Consider the following 26,632-nt stretch of genomic DNA (forward strand, 5'->3'; position numbering starts at 1 on the left):
CTGTATTTAGTTTGGGGGCAACTAAAAGTGAAGATAGTCTGGGTTTTTATTTGGGAACACAGCTTTATTTTATTGCCAGGTAAACCACAAAACGTTCCCTGTGTCTGCTGAACACTACATGCCAAGGGTTTCAGCCAGAGGGGCTCACAGCTTGCTTTCTTTGCTAACGGCAGGTGCTTATGTCTGGTATTTTCCAGCTGACAGAAAAGCTATTGAGTGCTGGAGACTTGTTTGTTTGTTTGTTTGAGAACTGATGTGCAATCTTTCGTCTCCCTGCTTTCCATTCAGAAGGGTTAATTTATTAGGGAAAGGTCCTCTGGAGGCTCAAAAGCTGCAACAGGTAAGAGATGTGAGGAGCTTTTTACTGACTTTGACTAGGTCACTAGGCTGTTTTTGCTCCGGACAGCCTTTGAAATTAAAAATAGAGGAGTCAAATCGTCTACTATCATCGCCTTGCTAGTTTAGAAATCTTGTTAAATACTTTATGTATTTTTTACCTCTTGGTAGTGGCACACCATTGATTGCACAGCACCAGCGTTCTTTTGTCTCTTTTCCAGCATGGTTTTGTCTCTGACCGTTTCCAGGATCTTCAAGCCCATTCCCATAGCAATCATACACTTTTTTTTTTTTTCAGTGTAACTGAATTAAATGCAATCAGCGTGTCTATGCAAGTCTGCACTGTACCAGAATTTGTAGGGTTCACTTTTGGTCAGTCTTTGCATCTCAGCAGCAGGGAGGAGAGAATATTACCAATTAGGCTGGCCTGATCTCTTTCAGTAGGGCTATCACATTGCCGTCAGTGATGTTGTCCTGTTGGAAAACGCCATTGTGAATGCTCTGTAAGGATAAAAATTGACAGCTGTTGTAACTTGTACTGACTCAACACAAAATACTGTCTGTCAACGTGTATTTAACTTCTCCTTTCCCTCTGAGAAAAGTCTTACGTGTTGCACCAGAGGAGAAATACAGGCAGCACTGTTCTTTCCTGTAGTTTATCCCATCCTGGTCTTCCACTGAGTCTCAGTATTTGTCTCAATGCAGGATTTTCTTAAGACTGAAAGGCTTTCTATTCTTTGTTGGTGTTTTGTTTTAATTTATAAATTGTAGCATGGAACTTAGAGTTCTGGTTTAGTCTTCCTACAGAAAAAATAAATAAAAAATTTCTCCTTTCAGCCATCTAAAAGGTCTGAGGCCATTAGCGGGGTTATTTGCAACCTTTGATCAGAGCCTTCTGGTACAACACCGCTGGGACCACCAGTGGCCACGCATCCTGCCAGCTGGAGAAGTAATCCTTTGCTTACGATAGGTCCCACTTTCCTGACGTTGGGCCAAGCTGTGTGGATTCTCGGGTTGGAAATGAAACAAAACTAAATACACACAAGCTGTCATGAGCAATAGTCCTGCTGCTCTGTTTCCCTTCTCTCTTCCAAAAGCGTTTGCTGAGATACGAGGCCAGTTGGGCTGTGATTGTCTTTTGGCCATTGAAAATCAGGTAACTGCGCCATCAGAACTTGTCCCAAGGGTAAGGCATGCTTACACTAAAATGAATGTTACAGGCTTAAATTCAGCCTCTTTTTAAAAACTAATTTGAATAAATAACTGCTGTAAGTAAGTATGAAAAAGGCAGTTATTGCTTAAGAATTCATCTGGGCCTAAAAAACCTAACCATGAAGCAATGACTCTGAACTTCTTCCTGTTGCTCTGTTCCTTCTCAGCAGGTAGCGTTTCTGCCTCGCCTTTGGCCTGCGGTTGGTGTGCTGCGAGCCTGGCGAGGCTGCAGCTCTGCCTGAGTATCTGCTTTGATCAGGCATCTCGCTGCCAGCTCGCCTGGTCACCAGATTCACTTACCAAGGGTAATTCGTAACAAGCATGACCCGTTAATCAGATAGGCCCTCGGTATCCCTGATTAAGTTTTGAAACAATCTATATGATAATAAAACTGAATCGAATGGCAGCCTGTCTGCACTTCACGTTTCACATGCTGTGAATTTGATCTGCTTAACTTCCCTCTGCCTCCCAAACTTAATTACAGCAAGGCTTGCAGACTCCTGAAGCCCTGCTTGTCCCACACCTCTGCACAGCAGCAACAGAGACAACAAAGGAAAGCTGCTTGAACAGATCTCGCTGAACAACAGAAATGGAACTAGACTGTTTTTTTAGTCTGTACAGAAAAAAATAAAATAGTGAAATACTGGGGGGTTGGAACTTGTCCCCCAGTTTTTACCCCTATTTTTACTATCCCCATTGCAGTACTGATGCTTTTAGTTCTTGGGGCTTTGTTTTTTTTTTTTTTTCCCATGAAAAACAGCTGGAGCACATCTGAAAGGCTGTGTCCAGTTTTCTTATGAGTACTTAATGCTTAGAAAGGGGTCCTGTGATCTGTGCTTGCATGTGGTTGTTTTTTCTTGTAAAATCCTAAAGTCCTTGGTAGGCAAGAGATTATTCACAAATTTACCTACTTGATTACTAAAAATCCAGACTGCTGTTCACCATGAAAAAACAGAAAAGTTGCGATAATACCCAAGTGTCAAAACCAGTCTTGAAAGGATGCCCTCCTCATACCTAGAAATCCACAGTGATGGCTGACTCAAACCTCAGCTAGCCTCATACTCCCCAGCAGAAGCGTTTCCTTTGGAAATGCCCTGGAAATGTTTATTCTCACATAGTTTGCTGAAGACGCAATACATGAGCTCATCGCTGTGGCAGTAAGTCAGTGGCTCTCCACCTGATAGAACTTGTGCATGTTGGTATTTCCACCTCTGAGTGCCTGTAGCCAGTGCAGCCATTTGGTTTTGTTTTTTGTTTTTTTTTCTTAACTTACCCTTGACCAAAACCAAGCAGTGGTTCCCATCTTCCTTCAAATGAAATGTGCTGACATGTTCCATGACGTTGCCTTGTGAAGGCCAGGTGGCAGGTTAGTTAGCTGAGGCGTGTGAAGCTCAGGAAGGTTCAACGTCCCCCAGCAGGGACGTTGCTTCTCCACTGTGCCCATGGTGCCATGTGGTTGCTGCCTGGCCAAGGAAGAACCTATCCCAAACCCCACTCTTTCCAGTTTAAATGCTCTTTGGTGTTTCACAGCACTGCTAAGGAATTACTTGATTTTCTTTACTTTTGTGTTTCTGGGTTATCTCCTGTTGTACTAAGTAAGATCTGGTTACGTTTGCTCTTTTGTGTGAGTTCCTCTTACAGAAATGATGTTGAAGTTTTCTCCCTTAGCTTTTATGCCTTGTCTCTAGCAAAGTCCACATCAACTGCTCGAATATGGTTAGAGCTTCCTGTAGAGCACAGCTCCACTTCTCAGCTACTGGAATCCCAGGCTTGGATAGCAGCAGGGACAGATCCGCCTCCAGAAACTAATGGACAATGCCAGCAGTGTGTACATCTTTGCCATCAGGTATTTTCTGACCACATTTATTTTAAGACAGGCTAGCCTAAGGCAGTGGTGGTGGCTTTTTGTAGCCACCTACCAATAACAACAACATAAATAAAAGGAGATCTTAAGCTGTGAAGTCTGCTGGTGCTACTGGTGGCTGGCTTTTTTCTTACTCTGTAATCCTGGACTGAATCAGCAGGAAAGATGTGCCACAGCAGGGTGATCTTTGCAGCCACGCGCTGGGAAGTGAAAATAAAAACCGGGGGACAGCTTCTGTGAGAAGGGTCCAAGGACACATACAGCATTGCAGTTACCCCAAAAGCTCTTCAGACGTTGTGCTGTGCTCCTTGCTGGAGCTTGCAGCTAGGTAGAAGCTGATGGTGTGGACTAGTGAGCAGCTATGTTGCCTGCACCGGTACCCAGCACTGGCTGCGGGCACACGTGCTCGAGCAATCTGTTCTGGAGCAGTCCCGGCAAGCATTCCTGTCACACCATGTGTGTTACTATTTCTGGTGTAAGGAAACTCATCGAGTTGATGAGTACATTTGAAAGAACAGTATAAAAACGGAGTAAATACCAAATTTACATTTTTATAGCAGTAGTTGGGTTGTTATGTTCTGCATTGAAAGTGAACGTTTCAACCCATATTAACTGTGCTGTTCTCTAGTGCAATTCGTGTTTTGGTAAAAGCATACAGTTAGGTTTTAAACCTGTGATCACAGCAAAGTAGTAGTTTCATTTGGAGGGGAAATAAATAAATACGTCTATAGACTCATTGGTTAAAACCTGCTAGAACAGAAGGCACAACAACTATCATCTCACGTTCCACATTCAAGCAGCAATGAGGGTATTAGAGAAATGGGAATGCTGAAGTTTGTCTTTGCTCTTTGTTTTTAAAATTTGGATGCTAAGAGGCAGAGCAAACCTATTTGCAACGCGTTCTCTTTACCCCCCGGTCTGCTCTCAGCCCTCAGGACTGTTTTCCTCAGTGTCACTGAGTCTGTTGAGCTCTTTAGCCAAACTTTGTTGTAGACCCAGGAGTGACTGCTCTCCTGTCTGGTCAGAGATGCCAGATGAAGCTCTGTTCCACAGCAGATGGAGCCGTTTCTTGCATAATAATCTCAGGTGGATCCTACACCCTGACCAGACTGAATTCTCAGGGAGTTATTGGTCCAGACTCTTGTGGTAGGATGTCCTTTCAGCAAGGGGAACAAACACAGGTTGGAAATAGCATGCACAGCCATTCCCTCCTGTGCCAGAAGCTAGGAGAGGCATAGGTTCCAAACAGCTCACTGTCGCTTTGAAAACTGAACCTGGTATCAGCCTTTGCTGAGCTCATAGCAGCTGAAGAATACAAATACTGGCAGCTAAGGGTGAATAATCTCATTAAAATGCAAGTGGAGGAAACAACAACAACAACAAAATCCTGAAAAACCTCACCTGTGAAGGTCTCAGGAAAGCTGCTCCTTGTACAGTGCAGCCTGGTTAAAACTGGATTCAAATCTCACCTGCATCTTTCATAAAGAACCCCTGCAGAAAACACTGATTTTTTTTGTGTGCAGTTTAGTTTGAGAGAGTGGTACAGCTTTATTTGTAGCACAGCTGTTTTCTGTTACAGAACCCAGTCTTGACAAATGAAGTACTTGTAATATTATGTGCTTTCTTGTAGTGTATATAGGTGTGGAGCTTATTATTTTAACAAGGCTCATTTTTCTTCATTCAGCACTGAGGTTTGTCTGCCTCTGTAGAAAAGGCTTTGCCACTTCCCAACAGGGAAGTCTAAATTTTAGGTGTTTTTTGCAAGAACAGGACGTTAGAGTAGGACCCAAGCTCTTGCCATTATTGTCTGTCAGTGACCACAACCGGGCAAACAAGAGGGCATACAGGAACCCAGCGAGTACATGGTAACAGTGCATCAGCCAGCATCCAGTTGTCTCGGGGACCTCAGAACCAGAGTTGTTTGGGTTTAATGCAAGTTGCTGGACAGATAGATAATTATTCCTGGCTGAAACAAGGTCTTGCTGCCCAGGCTTTTATTTTTTAACTGTCTTCTAGATTTGTTCCTGTCACGAAGTCAAGCTGCAGTCTACCTTGTAAGCAGTTTGATTTAACCTGGTTAATTATAACACTTTTTTTTTCCTGAAAAGGGAAACAAAATGTCCTAAAGCAGGTGGTTTCTGCTTCCCTAGAAATTAAGCTCATTATTACTTTCCATCTTAAGTTTTCAATTACAGGGGAAAAAACAGAAAATTAGAATTATAGCTGATGCCAGAAGCAGGTTTTAGAACATAAGGTGTGATTTCCAAAATCCCTAAATGACTTTGTACAGTCCTGCTGAAAACTCCCTTGCTTAATTTCAGTTGAAAGAACAGTCCAGCCTCATTCTCATCATTAGATAGCATAAAAAACTCTCCATAAAGATACTGCAAATTTACGGCATGCAAATGCTGTCATCACAGTACCCAGGAGGAGGAGAGGAGATGGGAGGAGGAACTGCAGTTTTATTTATTATCCAACTGTAATTGCAGATTTAAAAACACTTCCTTAGATGTGAAGCTCCCTTCTGCTTCACTGAAATCTGGAAAGAACAAGGTGCTACCGTTTCTTTTCATAGAAGGAGAGTTAATCATCTGCGTAGGCTTTTTACCAGGTGTATTTTAACTACCTTGACAGCACCTTTGAATGCAGCACCCCCTCAGTAGTGACACATAACAATTACCCTAAAAAGCAGCCCAGCAGCCCAGAAGCTAACAGGTCGCACCAGTGGGACCGGGTGAGAAAAGAGCCTGCTCAGATTCTTGCTCGGCAGTTCTGGTTCCCACAGCACCTGTGGGCCAAGGGCTGTTGCACATAGCCAGTTGGTTTCATAATGCTGCAGTCCTGAAGTTAACTTACCCTTCGTACAACTGGCAGAAGGCAGGGGAAAGCAACTAGTGACATGAAAACAAGGGGATCAAGCACCTGGAGGGAAAACCTTCCGCTATCAGCAGTGCTGGTGATTGCTTGCCTGGAAGCGCTCTGTTCAGGTCACTGCAACTTCCACAGCTTGCGAGCCTTCATGGTAAGACCAAATGATTACAACAAGCAATTGCCACAGGAAAAAAATGTCATGAACTAAAGTTCTGGGGGTGAGATAAAGAGTTCCCACACCCTGCCTACCTTTGCTCTGCAATCTTAACCCCTTCCTCACAGCTACAGTTATGCTGCAGTAACTTCCAGTGTAAAAAGTTTAATGTGAATAAAATCACTGCACTGTACCTGGTTTACACTGCTTCTTGTCTGGTTTGTTTAAATTTGCCAGCACTCCACAACAGAACCTGTGATTTCTTCAGCTCCTAGCATGATGAAAACCTCACCACAGTGCTACCCCAGGGCTGCACCAATTCAAAACCAGCCCATAGAGGAGAGGTGGAAAAAGCCATGTTTGAGATAAGCCGGCGGTTTTGGCAATCAAAAGAGAGAAAGTGAAGGGTTCCTACTCTTTTCGTGGCCCCTGGGGAGCAGGATAGCACTTCAGTTCCCAGCTGCACTCTAAAGATGCATTAACGTCACTCTGGATAATAGCAGCTAACCAGAAAGCACCACTGAAGGCTGTTAATGCATCCAGAGCCTTCCTCAGGCTGCTGCTACAAGTTGCTACAGAGAAGTTTCCATTACTAACCTTGCCCTATTGGGCTTGTTGATTACGGAGCGACAGAATGCAGTGGTGTGCAGAACAAAAAGCAGGAATGTATTTTAAAAAGCTGAGCAGCCCAACCAGCAAATAGGCTGAGCCTGAAGCTTCAGCTGCTTTTGGCAAGTGCTAGACATTCTGCTTAGAGAACTCGGATCAGAAGTCCCACAGCAACGTTAGCTCTGTGCACTTCTCTGCACACTGAGGGGAGAAAGAGGAAAAAACAGACGTACTTAACCCAGTTACTGGTTCTTTATGTAAAGTATGATGGTCCTGCCTTAATTCCCCAAACCAGTTGCTTTGAGGACCTGTATCAAGCTCTGGATAAATCCCAGGGGCAAAAAACTGACAGGAGCAGAGAAAGGAAGGCTAAGGTTTTTCTGTTCAAGGATAAAAACATTTTCAAAGCATCTCAAGTATCACATGGGCATTAAAATTCCTTGCTCCACTCACCAAAAGGCTGCTTTGCCTTCTGGAACCTAGCAGAAATGATTTCTCCTGAATGCTCCTGTAAGGAGGGCATAACTGAGTTATTCAGAGCACAGCTGCTGTCATACTAAAACAATTTAAATTTAGTGTTGAAGCTGACCATGGCAAGCCTTTTCTGAAAGGATCTTTCTTTCCTGCAAACCAATCTTTTCCCCCGTGCTGGGCAACACTAATTCTAAAGGAAGAACTCCAATCACATGAGCACAGAGCTTCACTGAGGCTCATTCACCCTGTTTCTCGGCAAACAATTAGGAATTTGGTTCTGGCAGACTTTTGTGCTGCTGCAGCTAGCCTGCTTCCAGAATAGCTGGCCCCTGAGCACCTACCTTGCTCTCACCCAGCTCTGCAGTTTTCTTTGGCTGTTGTTAGCTACCACACATGCTTTAAAATAGATTTTCTCCTGTTGGATTCAAGCAATACACAGAGTGATCTTGGCATCAGAGTGTGACCACAGTCCTAAAGGAGGTGGCTCAGCTGGCTGGCCGACTCACGTGCTGCCACCAGGCTGCAACGTTAACAGAACGATTGCCTCAAGACCAAACAGCTCGGCTTTGCCACGCAGCTGTCACCACTACAGAAAGGGTGTGCTCGTGTACTCCATGGCCATGACATGGCCCTGCCAAGGAATGAGACCTCCCAGCTCAGCTCGCTGCCTGAGCAACCTCCTTGGGCCAGCCTTGAGAAAGCATTTAGGAAGTCTTGCCTTCGTGAAACTGGAGTGACGAGCACATCCCTGCCAGGATCCAGGCTGTGCCAGACCCACCCCGGGCTCACAGCTCTGTAATCACCCTGGTGTTTTTCCTTCACCCCTTCTCCGAGTGCACTACCACTGACCTTACTACAGCTTGTGCAGGGCTTCCTCAGCTTACGAGTTCAGCCACCAGAAGGGGTTGATCCTCTTTGGCTTTTCATTTTCCAGGATGCTAAGTCACTACTGCTGGCTTTTCTAAACTTACTGGATGCCTCAGCGCCCTTCTGGAGGACTTAGAGATGAACACTGAAGACATCCAACCCCATCGGGTCTCCATCCTCCGGTCTCTTGCAGTAAGGTGCGACCACGCTAACAGTAGCTACATGGGAACCACTTCTGACCGCTGCAACTACTCCTTGGGACAAGGCAGAGAGCATGTGCTAAAGACATTAACCAAAAACAACTGCATTTAGACTAACTGACGGTGGGGTGAAGCCACTGTGGGTCAGGGGAGAGGGCAGGTCCCCTTCCCCACAGGTCAGCAGGCAGCGCTGGAGATGTCCCCACACCTGCCCATGCCAACCAGAGTCCGTTCTAGTCCGCTGCCTGCCGGCTCTTGCGCTTCTCTTTCCGTTGTTCCTCGGCCTCTGTTGGTGCTGCGGTCTCCTCAGGGCCCGGTTCTGAGCCCGGTTCTGGTTCCAGGGGCAGCGAGGGAGGCTTTGCAAGTGGAGCTGATGCGCCAGCACCTGGGGAGAGAAGACAGTTATAGAACAACTGTGTGTTTCGTCTGTTCTTTTGCCCCTCCAAACAGGATGGAGATGCAAAACAATCACAGCTATTTTTTGTTCTCAGATTTCTTCTGTCTAGCATTAGCTTTATCAGTAGCACTCAATTCTTTTGTGAGCTACCCAGCCAGAGACCTTATAGTACTTGGGGTTCTGCTGAAAGGCAGCTGAGGCACACTGTCTCATTCGGCCAGGCTGCTGAGAGAAGTCAGTAGGAACTTAGGAATTAAGTCATGCTTTGGAAGGGAAAATTGTCCCAATAAGGCTGGTTTATACTCAAACTGGAACCAAAACCACAGTGTAGTTTTCAGTTACAGTTTTAGCAATCTCAGGAAGAGTTTCCAGGCAGTTAATGTAGCTCCTTGCAGAATAAAATCAAAACAGGGTAATGCCACACTGCAGTTGTATCTATACATACTTAGGCCAACAGCTAATGTTATGAACCAGCTCCTCTGACGTGGGTGATAAAGTCCTTCAGGTAAGCCCCAAACTCCTGTATGTTTTTGTTTTTCAGCCTCCAAATCTTCCACACATGGAAAGTTTATTCCATGTGTGAGGAATGGAATGGGTCCTCAGGGGTGCCAAGGAAAGAGGCCTGGGTTACACAACCTCCTTCCTGTTCCAATCCACAGGAAACAGAACTTAACAGTGACAGAAAATCACCACAATCAGTAGTATCCTGAGTGCATTCCTCCTTGGGAGCCAAGGGGCAAGAGCAGGTCAGGCCATAGGCAATGGAGATGCCCCCACCAAGCCCCCAGCAAGAAGCAGCACATGCAGCTATCAGCCTAGGTCTTCTAAGGCTGAATATGTCTGAATGGAGCTCTGTAAGTGAGTAAATACCTTCCTAAACACACATTGTAACTCCCTACCCAAAGGGACAGAGGCTTCTCTTCTCCCCTCCCACAGTTCCACTTTGCAGTGGTGCAAAGGAGGGGTACCTGGTGGAAGCTGCATGCTTCTTCCATACCCAGCAGCTGAGGACATGGCTTGACCCAGGGCCTGGTTAGAGCCCAAGGGCTGCTGAGTACTGGATGATTTCCCTGATGGAGCAGCTCGCTGCTTCGATTTAGACTCTTTAGCAGGCTTAGTCCAGAGCAGGCTCTCCCCAACCTGCAGGGCAGCTCCCATCTTCTGGGCAACCTCCACCATCTTCTCGAGAAACAAAAAGAGGAGACCCTTGTAAACAGGAATACTTTACACAACAATAAAGTCAACAAAGAAATAGAGCTGTGCAGAGCTGGCAACTGCCTTGGTGCTCGAGGGAAACATCTCCGCTAATTCATTCCCTTAATTAAGAGGGAATCTTGTCTTGCTGTGTATTGATTGAAGAACTGGGCTTCAAAGAGCAGAAAAGAAGTAAGCAGCTCTCAGCAGGCGACTGCTCTGCTCGGAAAATCTCATAAGCAGAATTTCTTCCTAATAATTGGACTCAAAAGTCAAATTTCCTCCTTGTTTGTTGCAAGTCTTAATGTGGCTATCTAGTTCCTGCTGACAACTCTTATGCACCTACCTCAGGGTCAAAGTCAAGAGTGCTGCTCTCCTTCACTGCATTGACCTTCTTCTCCATCTCCTGGTACTGGCAGAGGGCTCCCTTCTTGTCCCCCTGGTTATACAGCAGGACAGCATAGTTCAGGTTGACGAGGGGATTGCACCTGCAGCAAACACACGGGATGCATCGCACTTACCCGGACTCAGATCACACTAAGACGTGCCCAAGCAGCAAAGCTTGACAAGCAGACAAGCCACAGGGTGCTCTGGCCCTGAAGCCACATCTGCTCACATCGCTTCTCCAGTGCCCAGTCTCAGTTGCTTTCAGGTGAGGGCTACAAAGATCTCCCCGAGCAGTGACCTCTGCTCTCAGGCAGGTGAGCTGGCTTTGTCAGCGTCCGCAAGATTGGTTCAAAGGAGGCAAGAGCTCTCCCTAAAATGTACGCTACATTTGGGGCCAGCCTCAGAACTACTTGGGCTGCCTGTGGGAGGGTGGAGGAGCGTAATGCAGCCATGCTGTGCTGGAGTTTGGTTTGATACCCAGCTGCAAAGACCTGCAGAACAGTTTTGCACTTTTCAGACTTACAAAGGCAGCGGCAGAAGCCCGGCTGAGAGCAGAAGCCAGTGCTGCGCTGTATTCACCTGTGCTACCACTTACACCTTTGGGAACAAGACAGAGTCCGGCCTGCTTAGCCAAACACTCAGAGCCCGGGGTCAGCAAAGCATTCCACAGTGACAGTGACAGCATGACGACTCTTGTGACTGCTTCACCCCCTTCACGATCTTCTCTGCACCAGCCAACTCCTTGCACTTGGGAACCTTCTCAGGACTGGTTTTAATAAGTCCTAGACAAAGTGCCTGAGCAGAGAGCAGGCACCTCCGTGTGAGAGCTGGTGCCTGGGGCAGGTGAAGTGATGGGGGCTTTGTCACACGGTGAAAGCTGATCTCTGGTCTGACTTATCTCAGACTCTCATAGCGCTCCACATTTGTAGGAGAGCAGCTTGTCATGAGACAGGACAGTGGCACTGGCTCATACTGATCGTACTTTACGAACTGACATGCTGCAGAACATGCTGTTTATGCTTCACGTTCCCTGCCTCTTCTCTCTCATTCACCCAATAAAACCATACACAGTGTGTGTACGGTTACAGAGGAACAGCAGACAGTGCCTGCTAACGAGGGATTCAAAAGGAAGCCCAGCAGGTAACACTGCAATCCTGTACAGTTCTGCCTCCCCTCCTGATGGAGAACAGCATACGAACACAATTTTATATGGAATAGAATTGTTCCATGTGCTCTCATTTTCTACAGTACCCATTTTCTTCACCAGGATACATTAACCCAGAGCAGCAGCTTTTCCTCCAGCTTAGCCAGGAGTGTGAGCAAACTCAGCTGGAACGGCAGAGAGAGCTGCTTCCCTGGGTTCTGGAATCAGTGAACCCCTTGGAGACCTCTTCCTTCTCTAGCTGCTTCACAAGCCAAGGTTTACACTCAGCAAAATGCTCTGACCGTTCTTCAGCAGTCTGAATCCCACACTCAACTTGCTGAAGCAAAGCACATAGGTGTTATCTGACAAAGAAATGAACAGCAAAAGGGGCACCGCAGGAGCTCAGGCAGACACTCGGCTCATCTTGGCTGCAGGCTGAGACCTGGAAAAGCAGAGGCTGCATTTGGCCAGACCGCGGCGTGTACATGTATCCCTGCACGCGGGTCAGCCAGGGATGCTTTGGAGTTTGCTCAATAAATGTGAGCGAGGGACTGGTGCCCTCTCCTGGAGCGTGGCAGGGATAGCTGGAGCCATCCAAGGATTCCAGCACCCACACCCAGGGGGCCAAGACAGAGAGCTTCCTTTGTGAAAAGTGCAGAAGGAAAGGCTTCTGCTACCGTTGTTCATTAAATAGAAAGCGTGGTCTGCAGGCCATGACTATCCATCCTCAGTAAGTTATATGACAGCGCTGCAAGGAAGAAGACTATTAGAAGAAATCCGATAGCATTCATCACCATTGGATTTCCTTTATCTGAGAAACCAGAACACTGATCCTGCAATAAAAATAATAATAAAAAAAAACACCCTCCTCATCGTCTTTGCCAAAGCAAAGGATGTAATGCATGAGCAAATAAATATAAAAAACTGATTTCTTGGGGGAAAAAAAGCCAATAAAAACAGGGCGGGGGGGGGGGGGGGGAGGAACAAAACAAAACAAAGCAAAACAAAAAAAACAGACCCACACAACAAAACACCAAAACCAGAAATTGGACAGCTACTTTTAAAATTAATTGAACCCTATCATGCTAGTTGTCCTTCAAGAGCTGAGAAGCAATATAACGGTTAGAAAAATCAATAGCTAAATAACCAAAGAAAAAAAAAACACAGCTATGAGCTAAAACCAGTACTAAAATGAAGAAACATCTTTTTTGAAGATTTTGGCAGAACACTTTCCCTTCCAGACCCCAGCATGGTACCCAGACCAAATGTCACAGCGTGGCTATAAAAGTATTTATGGCAATGGAAACAGACACAGCTACCTTCATCCCAGCCAAACAGCTCATAATGTGCCAGCAAAGAAAGCCTGAGGGGACACGGATTCAGCCACAAAATAACTGTAGAGAATACAAGGCATGTCAGCTGAACGAGGCACAAAGATCAGAGCCTGACAGAGCCTGGATATTCCTCCCAACAGTCAGTGGCAGTTTGTATTCATTTTTGCTTTGATGAGGTTTTATTTTCCTGGTAAAACTATAAAGCTGTAGCACGCTACTGGTGCCAGATATTTAGGCAAAGTTGTGGAGCTCGATTTCTATTCCCTCTCTTTGATCAAAGCACACAAACTCATGACTAAGCAGTCTGAATGAGCTTAAGATCTCATACTCCTTTGCTAGACATGGAGTTCTGATTAGGAAAGCCAGGCAAAGGAGCCGACTGGATCTTGGTTGGAGATTTTGGTAGAACAGCTGATGCGTAATTGCAAAACACACAGCAAGACGTGCAAATCTTTGACTATGGCTTGCACAGGTTCAGTTCCTGTGAGGAGGCTGCCCAGATGTCCTGACATTTGAGGCAGAGGTAGAAATATTTAAATCTTGCTTTATAACTTTGTTGATGCATAATTACGAACCTCAGTGCCAGATGTGTGCTGGTGGCGCTGGGCTAACTGATTCAAGAGCTCTGTCATGCATGCAAGCCAGGCAATTCGCAGCAAAGTGCCGAGAGCATTTACAGCACCTCTTTGCAAAAAGAACTGCACTAAGGTATCAAACACTATTCTTTTAAACTTGCTGCCTTTTTTAATGGGCTTGGGAACTTCTACAATTCCCAGAATTAAGCCTGGCCTGTGTGCCTAGGTTAGAGGGGCCAGGGACCAGTATTTTCTCCTGCCACCTTGTGGTGGCCACTGTGGAAAAGAGCCTGCCTTAAGACTCACTGTGCAGGCTGCTCTAAGTATGCAAATATTCGCAGTAAACTGGGGAAAAGAATCACCATCAAACCACCTACTAGTTAAAATGTGAAAAGTGACAAATGAAAGGTAAAGAAAAGCAGACCTAGGCAGCCAGAACTATTCCTAAATTTGAGACAAATCTGTTTTTCCTGCCTGAAATGACGCAAATGACTATCTTTACCGCTGAAAGGCTCACTTTAACATTTCTGAAAGCAAGTGCTCTGATTTTAAGAGCTAGATTGCAAACACCGACATTGCTAACAAAATGGAGGAGAAAGGGCTGCACCACTGTCCTTTATATGCTTTATATTAGCTTCTTGCCCACATTTTCCCAGCTAAAATCTTCCCTCTGACCAGTTCCGAACAGGCTTTAACCCAAGCCTCTCAATGCTCTCGCCAGTGCTTGAACTTCGGGTTATAAAATATTCTGGGATGGCTGGTTTCCTTCTATTGAATCTGCTCCATTGTGTGTAAATAAAGGAGGATTGGAATCCAAAGTCATCATCACTGACTCACTAAATAAACAGCAAAATAAAAATCAGCTCTGGTTTGGTCTCAAACAAAATTTCTTTCATTTTTCAGAGCTGACCTGAATGGAAAAAAAAGGTTTTAAAACTGATTTGCATTGCTTCAGGAATAAAAATATTTCCCTAATGAAAACCGTCTTGGGTCAGAGTAGTCAGAGCGACAAAACATGTGAAGGAAACCAGGTGCAGGGAGGAAAAGCAGCGTGATCAAAGAACTAAAAGATGTGACTACGACTTACTTGTCCAATGCCACAGCTTGCTCATAGGAACGTTTTGCATTCTCAATGTCTTCGAGGTTTGTCAGAGCAACTGTACCAAAGGAAAAGGTACACACAGAAGATGATACTTCACAAGGACTTTACTTTTAGGATAATTCTGTCATTAAATCATGAAATAAATAGGTGCTAGCAGAGTTGTCTGGATTACTGCCCCCTGTGCAGGTGAGGATTAACTCTTCTAATGTCCCTTCTTATAACTAGTCATCTCACCAAATCACAAAAATGTCCAGTCCTGGACATGCACACCCTCTAGCCAACTCAAACCCAAACTCTTAAAGGTAAAAAGTGTTTGGTTTTGTTTTGTTTTTCTCCAATGTGTAACCTGGATCTAACTGCAATTTAACCTTCCTGTTCACCACCGAGAGAGAACAGACTATTCAGGCTTTACACCCACCAGTGACCTGCTGGGGAACTTGGTATAGCCTTCATCCAATGTTTTTTGCCTTCAGCCCAAACTTTCCCTCTCCAAAACGCTGCATCTCCTAAGCTGGATATATACCAGAGCTGCATAACAGCGTGTCGCATACCTGCGAGGAGCATGTACAGCTCTCCCATCTTGGGCTGGAAGTTGATGGCAGCACTGAGGAAGTGAAAAGCCGACGCATACTGCTGCATCGTCAGGTGGACTAAGCCCAAGTTGTACAGGATCTTCCAGTCAAAGGGAGCCAGGTAGTTTGCCCGCTTCAAGCAGCTGATAGCCTTCAAAAAGGAATAAGCGTGCTGTAACACAGCCCACCCAAGCAGACCTCCTGTCTCTGCCACAACAGGACTCATGTTCTTATATAAAATTGAAAACATGAAAAAACATGAAAAAAAGTAAGGAAACGAGATACTTACTGCAACATATTTCTTCTTGCCGAAGAAGCACATCCCAATATTGTTCCACAGCGGGGGGCTTTCAGGCACAGTGCTGGCCACCACCCTGTATTTGGAGAGGGCAACATCAAAGTCTCCATGGGTCTGCATCAGGCTGCCAGCCGCCAAGGTGGCCTTTGAGAAAGGAGGAGAGCAACCAGCTGAGGAACTGCGTTTCCCCAAACATGATGAGAGGACAAAGCTGTTAAGCTAAAGCCATCTCAAAAGCAACCATTTAACTTTTTCAGTTCTTTTGTTCTAGGGGCTGCCAAAACCAGCAGTGAGGAGGAGCAAATGGAGACTCTAGAACCTCTCAGCAGATAGTGAAGACAGGGTAAACAGGGACTCAAGTCCACTTTTTCCTGCCCTCTCAATCACAGCAGTCTCTGAAATCCTGTAATGTGAAAAGTGCTTAGGGTATGTTTTGGGGTGACAGCATATCTTCTACAGCCTGGGTCTCTGAGAAGATCTGTGCACTACTAGTTTCTTTTTACCAACAAGTACTGATATAAACAGTCCTGGTGTAAGTTACCTGGAAGAGTAAAAAACACAAGCGAGACAAAGCAGCCTAGTTCACACCAACTAGTTGATACTGCAAATTAATGGAAATATGCATTGGGGGAAAAAAGGCAAGTGGCTGCAACACATATATATTTAAACCACACTAAGCTAGTTAAGTCATTTATGATACTTCACAGTGACAAGTAAAATTTGTAAGTGTAAAGGTGTTTTCTCAATAACATTTGGCTTGCATTCATGTATCAGTCGTCAACCATGCATTTCAATATTCTACTTTGCTAACATCGTACTGAAGGAGGCAGCGAGAAATGAAGTAACATGTCTAAAAAGGGAAGCAGTTCCACAATGAGGAATGAAACCTAGATGCCAAGCTCAGCTTTCCGGACCAGAGCCAAGGAAAAGTCACACTTGTATGTAACAGCTGGAAACACAGAGGATTATTAGCAGATGGGAGAATAATGTAATGGGACATCACTTGTACCTATGCTCCATACATAGGAATCACAGTGACCCAGGCACAAGTCTTGGGATTTTTAAAGCAATGTCTGGAAGACATTCATTGCAAAGCAAATTCAGTTTGTTAAACTAGGTGCAACTTCAGATTAAAAACCAAGGGATCCATTTAACACCACATACTCTGCCCAGTTCCCTTTCTCTGCTTCCACACACATCCAATTCCCTCTCCGGGGAAAGGTCCCAGAAATGTATTTTGGAAAAAGTTTTCTGGAGCACAATCCTTTTTAGCCTCTCAACAATACAGACAGCAAAGCTTTGATACTGGAATGAGTTTCAAGAGGTCAGCTGGTTCATTTCCACTCTTCCTGATACCTTGTAGTTGCCTTGGTCGTAAGTAAGTGCCTTTCCAAGGTGCTCAAAAGCCTTCTGGTAATCCCCAAGCTGGGAAAAGAAGTAAATAAGTATCAGAAAATCAGGAATAAGAAAGGAAAACATAGGCTTTATGAACACCTAAATTTCTGTTCAGCTAAAAAAAGGGACTCAGAAAAGTGATTTTTGCAGGGCTTCCAATTATTTACTTACACACACATTCTTGTTTGATAATTTACAAAACAAATCCTAAAAATGGATTTTGTTGAGCAGGATACACTGTTCCATCCCAATTTCCCTATCTCCAGAGCAAGGCAATGTTTATGAAGATCTACATCTTATTCTCAAGCATCTAAACAGATAGGGAAATGCTTAAGGAGCTTTCTGAATTAGCACTCAGTGCAAGTTTTCTAGCCCATCAATCCTGCCAGGATTGATACTGCCAGCTCTTCTTTGCCCGTTTGCTCCTTGGGTAGCTTACTTTTGGAATAATCCGATGGTCCTGCCCATACATTTCACAAATAAGTGATAAGCATGCCTTTGTTATTTAAATCAATGATTTTCTTCTATGGTGCATTAATGCTAATAATTTCACAGCTGCTTTTGTTGTAGATTAACTTGCTGGACTCCAGCTCCAGAAGTAAAGTAATGACTAGTCATGTTTTACTGTACTTGGAGGATTTATAACAGAATTAGGGCAGTTACCAGCCAGAATTCCTGCTCTGGCTCAGATCCAGGATCAACTTGCTGTTAGCAGCAAAAGTAAAAAAGAAATGAGAGAAAAGCAAGCTCTGTCGTGATAAATACGGTCCTTACAGAAACACGTGCTAGTCATATGAAGATGGATAGGATTTAACTCTATAAAAAGTCTTGGTCGTTTTGTAAATAAGTAAGTTCATGTAATAGACATGGGAAGTTTTCAGTACCTGCAAATAAATTAACCCCAGTTTTGTAAGGAGGTCTGTATTTTCTGGAGAGAACCTGTAACACAAAAGCCAGAGAGCTGCATTGTGTATTGGCACTTCTACAACAAGGCAAATACAGAACATGGCATCGCTATGCTACAGTACCCTAGCGTCACACTAGGAAATTAACTGTTATTATTAATAATACCCAAATATTAGAACAGTTACCATCGTGGGGACTTCCTTTGAACAATACTACATCTATGATTTCAAAATGCCTTATAGCTATTAATAAGAAGTGAAGGTAGCTGTTTGAAATGGGTCTGGAAGCACGATAAGAGGATGTGGTTTTATTAAGCTTCACAGTGAGCCTGCACAGTGACCTGGAAATAGAAAATGGGGTTCTCCTTCATCTCCCATAAATGATCCTGTAAATCCCTCCCCAGCTTCTGGGGCCACGTGTGACAGACAATCCTCAGCGTTTCTGTTGGATCCCACACATTCATCATCAGACTTGCCATTCACTACACTACAAAAAGATTACGAGCTGTGGACTGCTCACCATGGCCTTGTGGTACACTGCAATCCACAGGCACTGCTCTGGTAGTTAACACACCTCAGACAATATACACCACTGTTCAGCACAGCAATGCTTCAAATTCAAAAAGGATGCCCTTAGTGTTTTCAGTTACTGTATGCAACCCCCAAACCCTCATGGCTAATTTGGGGTTCAGGCAGCAATGTTGTGAACACTTTTAAAAGCATCCCCATTCCCAGGAGGTTTTGAAGAGATATATAGCATGAAAAGAATAACAACAACAAAGTAGAAAGGGACACTGTATGTTTGTGACCTCGCTTAACAGAAGTGAATTTTCAAGTCCCTGCTATCAGGTCTTAAGAAATCTAATATGTACAATCACACGGGCACATTTAAATCTCAACTGGAACGAAACCTGTGTGCCTGGTGGAAGATAAACAGAGAGCAGTGACAGACTAACCTGCAGCTGGAAGATAAACAGAAAGCAGTGACAGGCTAACCTGCAGCTGGTAACGGCAGATTAAATGCAGTGGGCAGATGAGAACAAAAAGAAAAAAGCAGGAGCGAGGAAGAAGGGAAGGAAGGGGAGCACCGAGATAACCAGAATAAACCTGGTAAAATGCCTAGCAAGGATTGTTTACGTAATAAACATTCTAGATTAGTCCAAATGTCTACCCGACCCAATATACTGCCAGAGAGCAGCCAAAAGCAGATGTGTAAGAAGGAAAAATAGCTAGTACAAAATGTAGATCCTCCAGTGGTTTCTGACATGCTCCTGCCTTCCTTTAGTCTTTTGCCTACATTTTTAAAAGCACTTGTAAATCAGACGCTCAGGAATGTCCTAAAAAAGACAGATTGGTACTCAGAAACGGTGACAGGGTGGGAGAAACTCACCGTGCACCAGCCCATCTCCAGTCTGCCTACTCACACTCCTTCAAACGCAAATCACTCCATGTGAAACCCAGCAATTGAGTTTTGACAGACAGTCGGGGTCAGAGAGACAGCCGGGGTTAGATCTTTTTGGTAGAAAAACCTTTGAGATTTATGAAGTCCATTTGGGATATGTTTGCTCCGAGGCATTTCTGTCCATTTGTTTTCCACTGTTTCTTGGCAGACCTTCAAACAGCTACCTTCTTCCCTGACATGTTGTCAGCAGAAGGAGGACTACAGCTGAGAGCAAAGACAGCTGAAGAGCTTGCAAAGTGCTTGCTTTGCACAGAGACACTGTAATTACCATTAGCTTTTTAACTGTGTCCTCAATTCAGATCTGGGACACCCATCAAATTTATCCTGGCATAAGATGGGACATTGACAGAGAAAAAAAAAAAAAAAAGATATTCTTACTCTATGGCTTTCTTATAGACTTCAATGGCTTTATCAGTCTCCCCCTCCAAGAGGTGAATTTTTCCCAGCATCTTGTAAGTCAGATCATGTCTGTTGAGCTCCAGGGCATTGTTTAGCTGGTCTCGTGCCTAAACACACAACCAGAGAGAATAAAAAATAGTCAGTGATTATTCCTTGGTGAAGCAATAGCCCAAGAGCAATCCACAGCAGCTAGGGAAAGGGAACAGCGGCTAGCACCCCCTGAGCTCGGAGAGCCCTGCTAGCAAAGCCCAGCCCAGCTAATTGTTGAAACAAGTTCTGCATCGGGGGCCATGAGCTTTCTGGGACAGAAAAAAGCAAAGCAGCATGCTCCAAGCCAAGACAAAAGGCAACGACCTCACGAGGACGAGAGGAGCACAGGCCTGTTCCTGTGCTTGAATTTGTTTGCTTTAAGGGAAGCCTCAGACCTGTGAGGTTAACAGGCACGTTACAGTTTATTCCTCGCTAAAATGCTTACTCTAGCAGCAAGCAGGGATTGCCAAGTAAACCAGGGGAATGAATCAGCTCTTGTCAGGCACACACCGCTCCCCTCCAACAGGAGATGCTTTGTAGCATGTCCTCCTCTTACCTCCTCAGGCCTAGCCAGCAGGACTGCAAAGAACATTTGCTCTTTCTGGACACACCATATATTAGAAAGAGAAATGCTGATGCGTTAAAGGAATTCTGCAATATGGGGTACTTGTTACCAACAACTACTGAAACGATAGCTATCCCCATGGGCTTTGTTGTGTTTTAGATGTCCTCCAGGAAGTATTCAGCACACACTGCTGCCCAGGGTGACCAGTACATCTCACTTATGGGAAAGCTGGCAGGTTAGCAGGTCCCAGTATGGAAACTGCTAGTGCAGATAACAAATCCCATGTATGAACCTACACTCCACAGCATCCTGTTTACAGCAATGCCTTCAACAGGGAACGCAGCAGGGTTTTCCCTGCAAGGACCACAGCATTCCACCAGAAAGAGCATCAGGGAACAATTGGGCCAAACTGGGAACAAAGGCTTTCTAAATGCTGTGTTTTCCCTCACAAAGTAACCCCACAGGATCGGGGGCAGCTCAGTGCTCACCACAAGCACTATGAGGAGGGTTAAGTGAAGAGTTGGGAAAGGCATGCTCAGACCAGGGACCAAAAGTCCATTTCAAGTTCCTTATTGCCTCAAAGGCAGCAACAGTGCTGTCCACACTGCAGCTATGCTTCTTTGCAACTTCTGCTCCAGGCTTGGTGCAAAAGGAGCTTCAGACACAGCAGCAAACCCTGTCCATGGAGGGAAGGGAAAGAGGTTCCCACTACACCTCCAGCACACAAACTTCATGACTTTTCTCACTGAATCCTGCCAGAGACAAGGGGAAGCTGATTTTCCTTCAGACCAAAGAGACTATGCACAAGATGCAGCAGTTTGAGCTTTATGCTGGGGAAACAGTTTGGGTCTTAACCATCACACTTCTCTTGCTGCAAGAAGATGGAATTGGCATGCTCAGTGGATTGCTGCTCCTCACAAAACCTGCAATGTTTACCACACTGGTTTTAAAAGGCTCTAAAACAGATGCAGCTCTTGATGGAGCACAGCTGGTTTTCTGTCTAGTTTGAGGCGGCTCTTTGAGGTTCCTCAAACATTCCTTTTAAGAACAGAAATGCTCTCTGAAAAATCCTAGTTCAGAAAAAGCCTCCTGGCCAGCAACAAGGCTAAGCTCAGCTTCACTCTTGTCCAAGTTCACAAACTTTCAGCTGACTCAAAATAATTCAACATGCAAATGAGAACAGACACAGCTCACAAACTTTTGCTCCCAGAAATGAACACCGAAGCAAAAAGCTTCCTTGATACCCAGCACTGCAAAAGGTCCACCTCAAACCCCCAGAGTGTGAAATTTCCAGGACCCCGCTTCCCATCTGTCAGGTAGGTAAGATGAGCATTTGCATTACCTTGTTGAAATGTTTCAGGTACATGTAGCACACCCCCAGGTTGTGGCTGATCTCCTGTATGAAATAAAGCAAAATAAAACCCAATCAGCAGGAGGTTTGAGATGCGATACGTAATCTACCAGTGCCAACAGTCATTGCTGACCTGGACAGGGAGACTCCCGGCCCGTACCCTTCTTGCTTTAGTTCAAATAAACCTATAAATTCCAGTTGCTCCAGGAACCTACAGAGCTAAAGTGCGACAGGATGGGAAAGACTACAGTCCAGAGGGACTAAAGCACAGAAATGACAATGGTCTCTTTGGAGAACATGGAGCAAAGAGTGCTTTCTTAATGTGACTTGGTTCCCAGTGAGATCTCTGAAGCTAACGCCCGTTGCCCTCATGGGTGGCTCTCTGTCTACCTGTACAATCACAAAGACACACACAACACTGCATCCATCTGGACAAAATTTAAAGATGCGTCTAACTTTCCAAAATAGAAGTCAAACACCAGAAGGGCTGATATCCAGGATCTCTGGCAGCTGAAACACGTTTGCAACACAGTAGGAAGATCACTTTGGCATCCTAAACACTCTAGTGCCACTGTAGGGAACAATCATGCCTCTAATTCATCGCCAACAGTGTAACAGCCAAGCTACTTGTCATCTTCCTCACCCTGGCACATCCCGCAGAGCTGAAAAGCAAGGTCCACAAGTTCCTTGTTTCTATTCTGGTAAGCATTTTACTGCTTCATCAGTTTAGACAGCCTTGACCTTTCAGAGGAAACTCTCTTATTTACCCTCACAATGATACTTTCCTCAATGTGTCTCTCCAACTGTGGAGAACAGTAATAAATCAAAGAGCTACTCCTGGTTACTGCAGCTTGCAGAATGAGGCAGCACAAGCAAAGAGCACAGGCTGCTGCCAGTGCTGAGCCAGGTATGGGAAATAACTGATCAAAATGCCCACTGAAGTCTGCCTGTTGTGGCTGTAAATAGGGTTATAGTCATGCCAAGCACATACTGCTTGGTTAGCTAAGGGAAGATCCACAGCATAAAAGGTTTCCGAGTTGTTTGGCACTGATGAGTTGATGAGAATAACACCAAATGTATCCTTGTATCAAGCCTCAATTTTAGACACACTGAGCACCAAAAGTACAGCTAAAGTCAGCAAGTGCATCATGTCTTAGCAAAAAAGATCACATGTGGTGAGCCTGTCTTAGAAACAGCACTTCTGAAGGCAAAACTGCCACCTGCAGAAGGCTGTCCACAGTTATCTGCAAGCCGTGTCCTCTCTCTTCTCACCTCTCTTGTCACACATCTCCCTTTGCAGTGTTCTTCCTTCGTTCTTTCCCTCTTAAGAGGAAAGAGCTAATTTATTATTGCTCCTGTAGTTATCAGCCTGTATTTTGTCCAAGTAGATAATGCTTGGTAGATAAGAAGTAACCCTTTCAGCTAATTTGAGGGTGATCTTTTTCAATGGTGTTTTGCATTATGAAAGAATTCCCAATTACTCAAGCAAGTTTTAGTGATACTGAGGGTTTAATGATGACCGAAGGAGGCACTTCCCATACTGTCCTTAATGTCATCGAGCTCTTTGTACTATATATGGCTGTGTTAATACTGGTACTTTGCAAAGCTCAAACACGTTGCTAGATTCTCTGCTGCTCGTGCCCCAAGACAAGGTGTGGGTCTCTGCAGGCTGAGATCATGCCTTGCTCCTGCGATCCAAACCAGCGGCTGCAGAGCCTCATCAGCATCATCATGCTGCCTCTCAGCCCTGCAGCTCGCACTGCAGGCAGCATGAGCTCCCCTCTGCCTGGAACACGTTTGAACTGTCTCCATAAAACTGCAGAAACATCTGCATAGCACAGTAATCTCTAAAGCAACACAACACTCACCCAGTCCTTTTCATCGAGTTTAGCTGCTTCGTTGTACACTTCAATGGCTGCCTTGTGTTTCCCCAAAAGAAACCTGTGAAAGCATTTCAATTTTTATTTTTTCTTGCTTTGAAACCCTGCTGTGCAACCACTATCACCTTTGCCAGTGAGAAATGATGCTATTTGCTAGTTCTCCAGAGACCTGCCTGAGAAGCCCTGAGAAGTTTCCAATCATGTCAGCACTGCTCCCTTTCAGGACCAAGGTCATTAATTCTGCACTCCCTTACATTATTGGAGATACAAGGAATGAATCCACAGGCTCTGTCATCTGCCTTTGTCTCAAAGGAAAAGCACAGGTGATCAAAAGCAGACTGGACACTCAGAGACAGAAAGGGGTCTGCAGGGCAAGTTTACACTGCTCAAGGCTGCATCTTTAGCTCTGGACCTGGAAATTGGTGTGCTACTTCTCTCACTTAAAGCACAAACACAAATTAGAAAAAAAAATACAGAAAAAATAATTTAAAAAAAAACCACAACAATAGCAGCCAAGCAGATAACAGAGAATGTGCTTTAAAGGGTAGCCCACGCTTCTGGAAAGCATCTCAAGTGTTGATAAGGAGGAAGCATGCTTGCAATTAAGCAGCCAGGGATTCCACTTGATGCCTGGGAGAAAAACAAAACCTGGAAGGTCCTGGGTAGCACATCAAAGTGAAATAATAAAAACACCACTCACAGCGATCGTGCCACCTGCTTGAGGTTGTCAGCACTTCGAGGGTTCAGAATGGAACATGTCTGAAAGAGTTCAAGAGATTCTTGAATTTTCCCCTCCAAGCGAAATATCAAAGCTGCAAGACAACATATACCAGGCAAATTAGTCCATTACCTGCAGGAAAAATGTACCTCTGACAGCAGGGAACTAACAGGGAGTACAGATACATTATAGCAGTACTTGTTTGGTCTTTCCCCTCCTGCAGCAACCTCATGCAGAAGCTGTGTGTGAGGACAGAATGAAAATACACGCAAAGGACTCGTGCACGTTTGGAAAAAAAATCTGTTGTTAATGGTACAGGCATCTTGAAACCCTGGCCAACTGTTCATTATGATGCAGTCTGGATTTCTCCCCTCCTCCTACAGGCTGCAATAAGCCCTTGGCCAAGAAATCTCAGCTGTCCCCCAGCCCAGTCGTCTGCCAAGGTGACACACAGCCCTTCGAATTTCAACGCCAAGGTTTGGAGGACGTTTGTGAGAGGGCAGAGGGTGGGACAGGCAGAGGAAGGCCATTCTTAGAGCCAGCAGTAAGACAACAGCCACCTGAGGCACGTAGCTCTGACAGACAACACACATCCACAATACGTTTCACAGCACACGATCAAACACAACCCAATCGAACACCAGCACATCAAAGGCCAAGAGCCAGGAGTCCAAGGAGGAACTGATGACAAACTCATCAGTGAAGAGAAAACAGAAAATCTTGTCTCTGTTCATGTGATAATCCCAAATTTCAACACTAGAAGGTAGGTAGGTAGAAAGCCAACAAATATACTTACATATGAATTTTACTCCTGTTTCCTTCTTTTGTCCCCACTTGTTCACTGTACCTTGTATCAAAAGTAACTGGCTTTAGCAATATTAAGATTTTCAGAGGCCTCATGTGACATACCTTGAACGTAGACAGCATATTCACACCTTCCATGAGACTCCTGGAGCTGCTCTTTGATGACAGCCTGAAACGAGGAAGTGCAAAGCCCACAGGGTAAATGTAATTCCCGTCTCGGAGAAGCCCATTTACTGGGTCACCATCACCCCCTTTCGAAACTGCAGCATGGCAGTTTTCAAACGAATATAAACCCTTCAAATTTTTTAATAAAGGCAACCTCTACGAAAGAAAAATGATTTCTGACCAACCAAATGCCTCCTGCGACCTTGATTTGGAATCTTTTTGCACGTGCTACATATAGCTGTGCTGTATCTGGGCGCACAGCAGAGTGCCCCGAAACACCTTGAATTCAAACATCACGCGACATGTTGGGAGACACGGTGCTTCCTTTCGTGACAGTAACGGTGGTATCACACAGGACACGACAAATACAACATTCACGTAACCAAATTTTGTGCTTGGAAAAGTCAGTATTAAGCCAGAATTCGCAGCTAGTTTTTGCAATATGCTGTATTAAAATACTACAAAAGTGGTCAACTTTCAACATTTTAACAAAACTAGTGAAAGAGATTTGGTTTCAGCTACATAAACCACAACTGCACATATAAGACAGGCACTGGATTGCATTTGGGACAACTACAAGAGTGTGTGTAAGAGTGCAAATTCATCATTGTTTGTGAAGAGCATGGTGCCAGGAATACCATTGCCGTTCAGTGCCTCTCTGTTCATTCCCATTACCAAAGATAATTAGATATTACCTGGGGAAAACGCCACAAGAAATCTATGAAAGCATCCTCTGCTGATAAGGGTATCTACTCTAGGCCCTTTGTGAAGAAATAAATTGAATTGGAGCAACTGCAGCTGAGTCAGTGAAAGTCAAATGAACAAATGATGAGTACATGGGAAAAGGAAGGAAGAAAACTAAGGAAAATGTAAATTCTTGTTGGATGCACTCCTGCAGCTGACAGCTTGGGGTGCAGGTGCAGCTTGGCTAAATTCCATAGTCACACATGACCTGAAATTATAAAAGTAGCCAAAATGAGTGACTCTGGGCAGGATGCAAACTCTGACTACGAAGCAAATGCCCTGTTTCTGCTCTCTTTGAGGTTCCTCCTTTGCTCTGACGTAGAAGACAAAGAGGGGAAAGAAAGGAGGATTTCTGGGCTAACAATAATCTGGCGCTCATTTGGCACTTCTGTCAAGTGTGTGATCAGTACCACTAACCCCTGCCTCCGAGACGAATAAAAATGAAAGGACCTGAAAACAAGGAGGAAAATTGAACCTCAAACATAGCACATGGAAAGCAGGGTGAAGGCAAGGAGAGTTATTATTGAGAAACCTCACTCACAGAAAGAAAATTAAACAAAGGAAGGAAAAAAAAGAACGAGCGCAGGCTGCTCTTTCCCTTGGACATAACGCCCCCTGATCTCC

The 26,632-nt window shown here is 44.8% G+C and overlaps 1 protein-coding gene across 2 annotated transcripts in view; it reads right to left on the minus strand.

The window, feature by feature from the left end:
• Nucleotides 1-2,275: 2,275 nt before the first annotated feature.
• Nucleotides 2,276-26,632, minus strand: part of BBS4 (Bardet-Biedl syndrome 4) — a 44,717-nt gene continuing 20,360 nt past the window's right edge. Inside the window, exons 4-16 of one of the 2 annotated variants that reach the window (XM_035566657.2) lie at nucleotides 25,205-25,268; nucleotides 24,278-24,389; nucleotides 23,566-23,638; nucleotides 21,689-21,742; nucleotides 19,731-19,858; nucleotides 17,870-17,924; nucleotides 16,947-17,015; nucleotides 15,582-15,734; nucleotides 15,272-15,443; nucleotides 14,706-14,775; nucleotides 10,525-10,666; nucleotides 9,953-10,163; nucleotides 2,276-8,972 (exon numbers count right to left, since the gene is read on the minus strand). In XM_035566657.2, the coding sequence (XP_035422550.1) occupies nucleotides 8,821-8,972; nucleotides 9,953-10,163; nucleotides 10,525-10,666; nucleotides 14,706-14,775; nucleotides 15,272-15,443; nucleotides 15,582-15,734; nucleotides 16,947-17,015; nucleotides 17,870-17,924; nucleotides 19,731-19,858; nucleotides 21,689-21,742; nucleotides 23,566-23,638; nucleotides 24,278-24,389; nucleotides 25,205-25,268 (1,455 nt within the window). In that variant the 3' untranslated portion in view covers nucleotides 2,276-8,820. The remainder of the gene's footprint in view (nucleotides 8,973-9,952; nucleotides 10,164-10,524; nucleotides 10,667-14,705; nucleotides 14,776-15,271; nucleotides 15,444-15,581; nucleotides 15,735-16,946; nucleotides 17,016-17,869; nucleotides 17,925-19,730; nucleotides 19,859-21,688; nucleotides 21,743-23,565; nucleotides 23,639-24,277; nucleotides 24,390-25,204; nucleotides 25,269-26,632) is intronic. The other variant, XM_050712908.1, reaches the window with a different exon arrangement.

The sequence above is a fragment of the Cygnus atratus genome, chromosome 11 (assembly GCF_013377495.2).
Source record: "Cygnus atratus isolate AKBS03 ecotype Queensland, Australia chromosome 11, CAtr_DNAZoo_HiC_assembly, whole genome shotgun sequence".
Classification (NCBI taxonomy): Eukaryota; Metazoa; Chordata; class Aves; order Anseriformes; family Anatidae; genus Cygnus; species Cygnus atratus.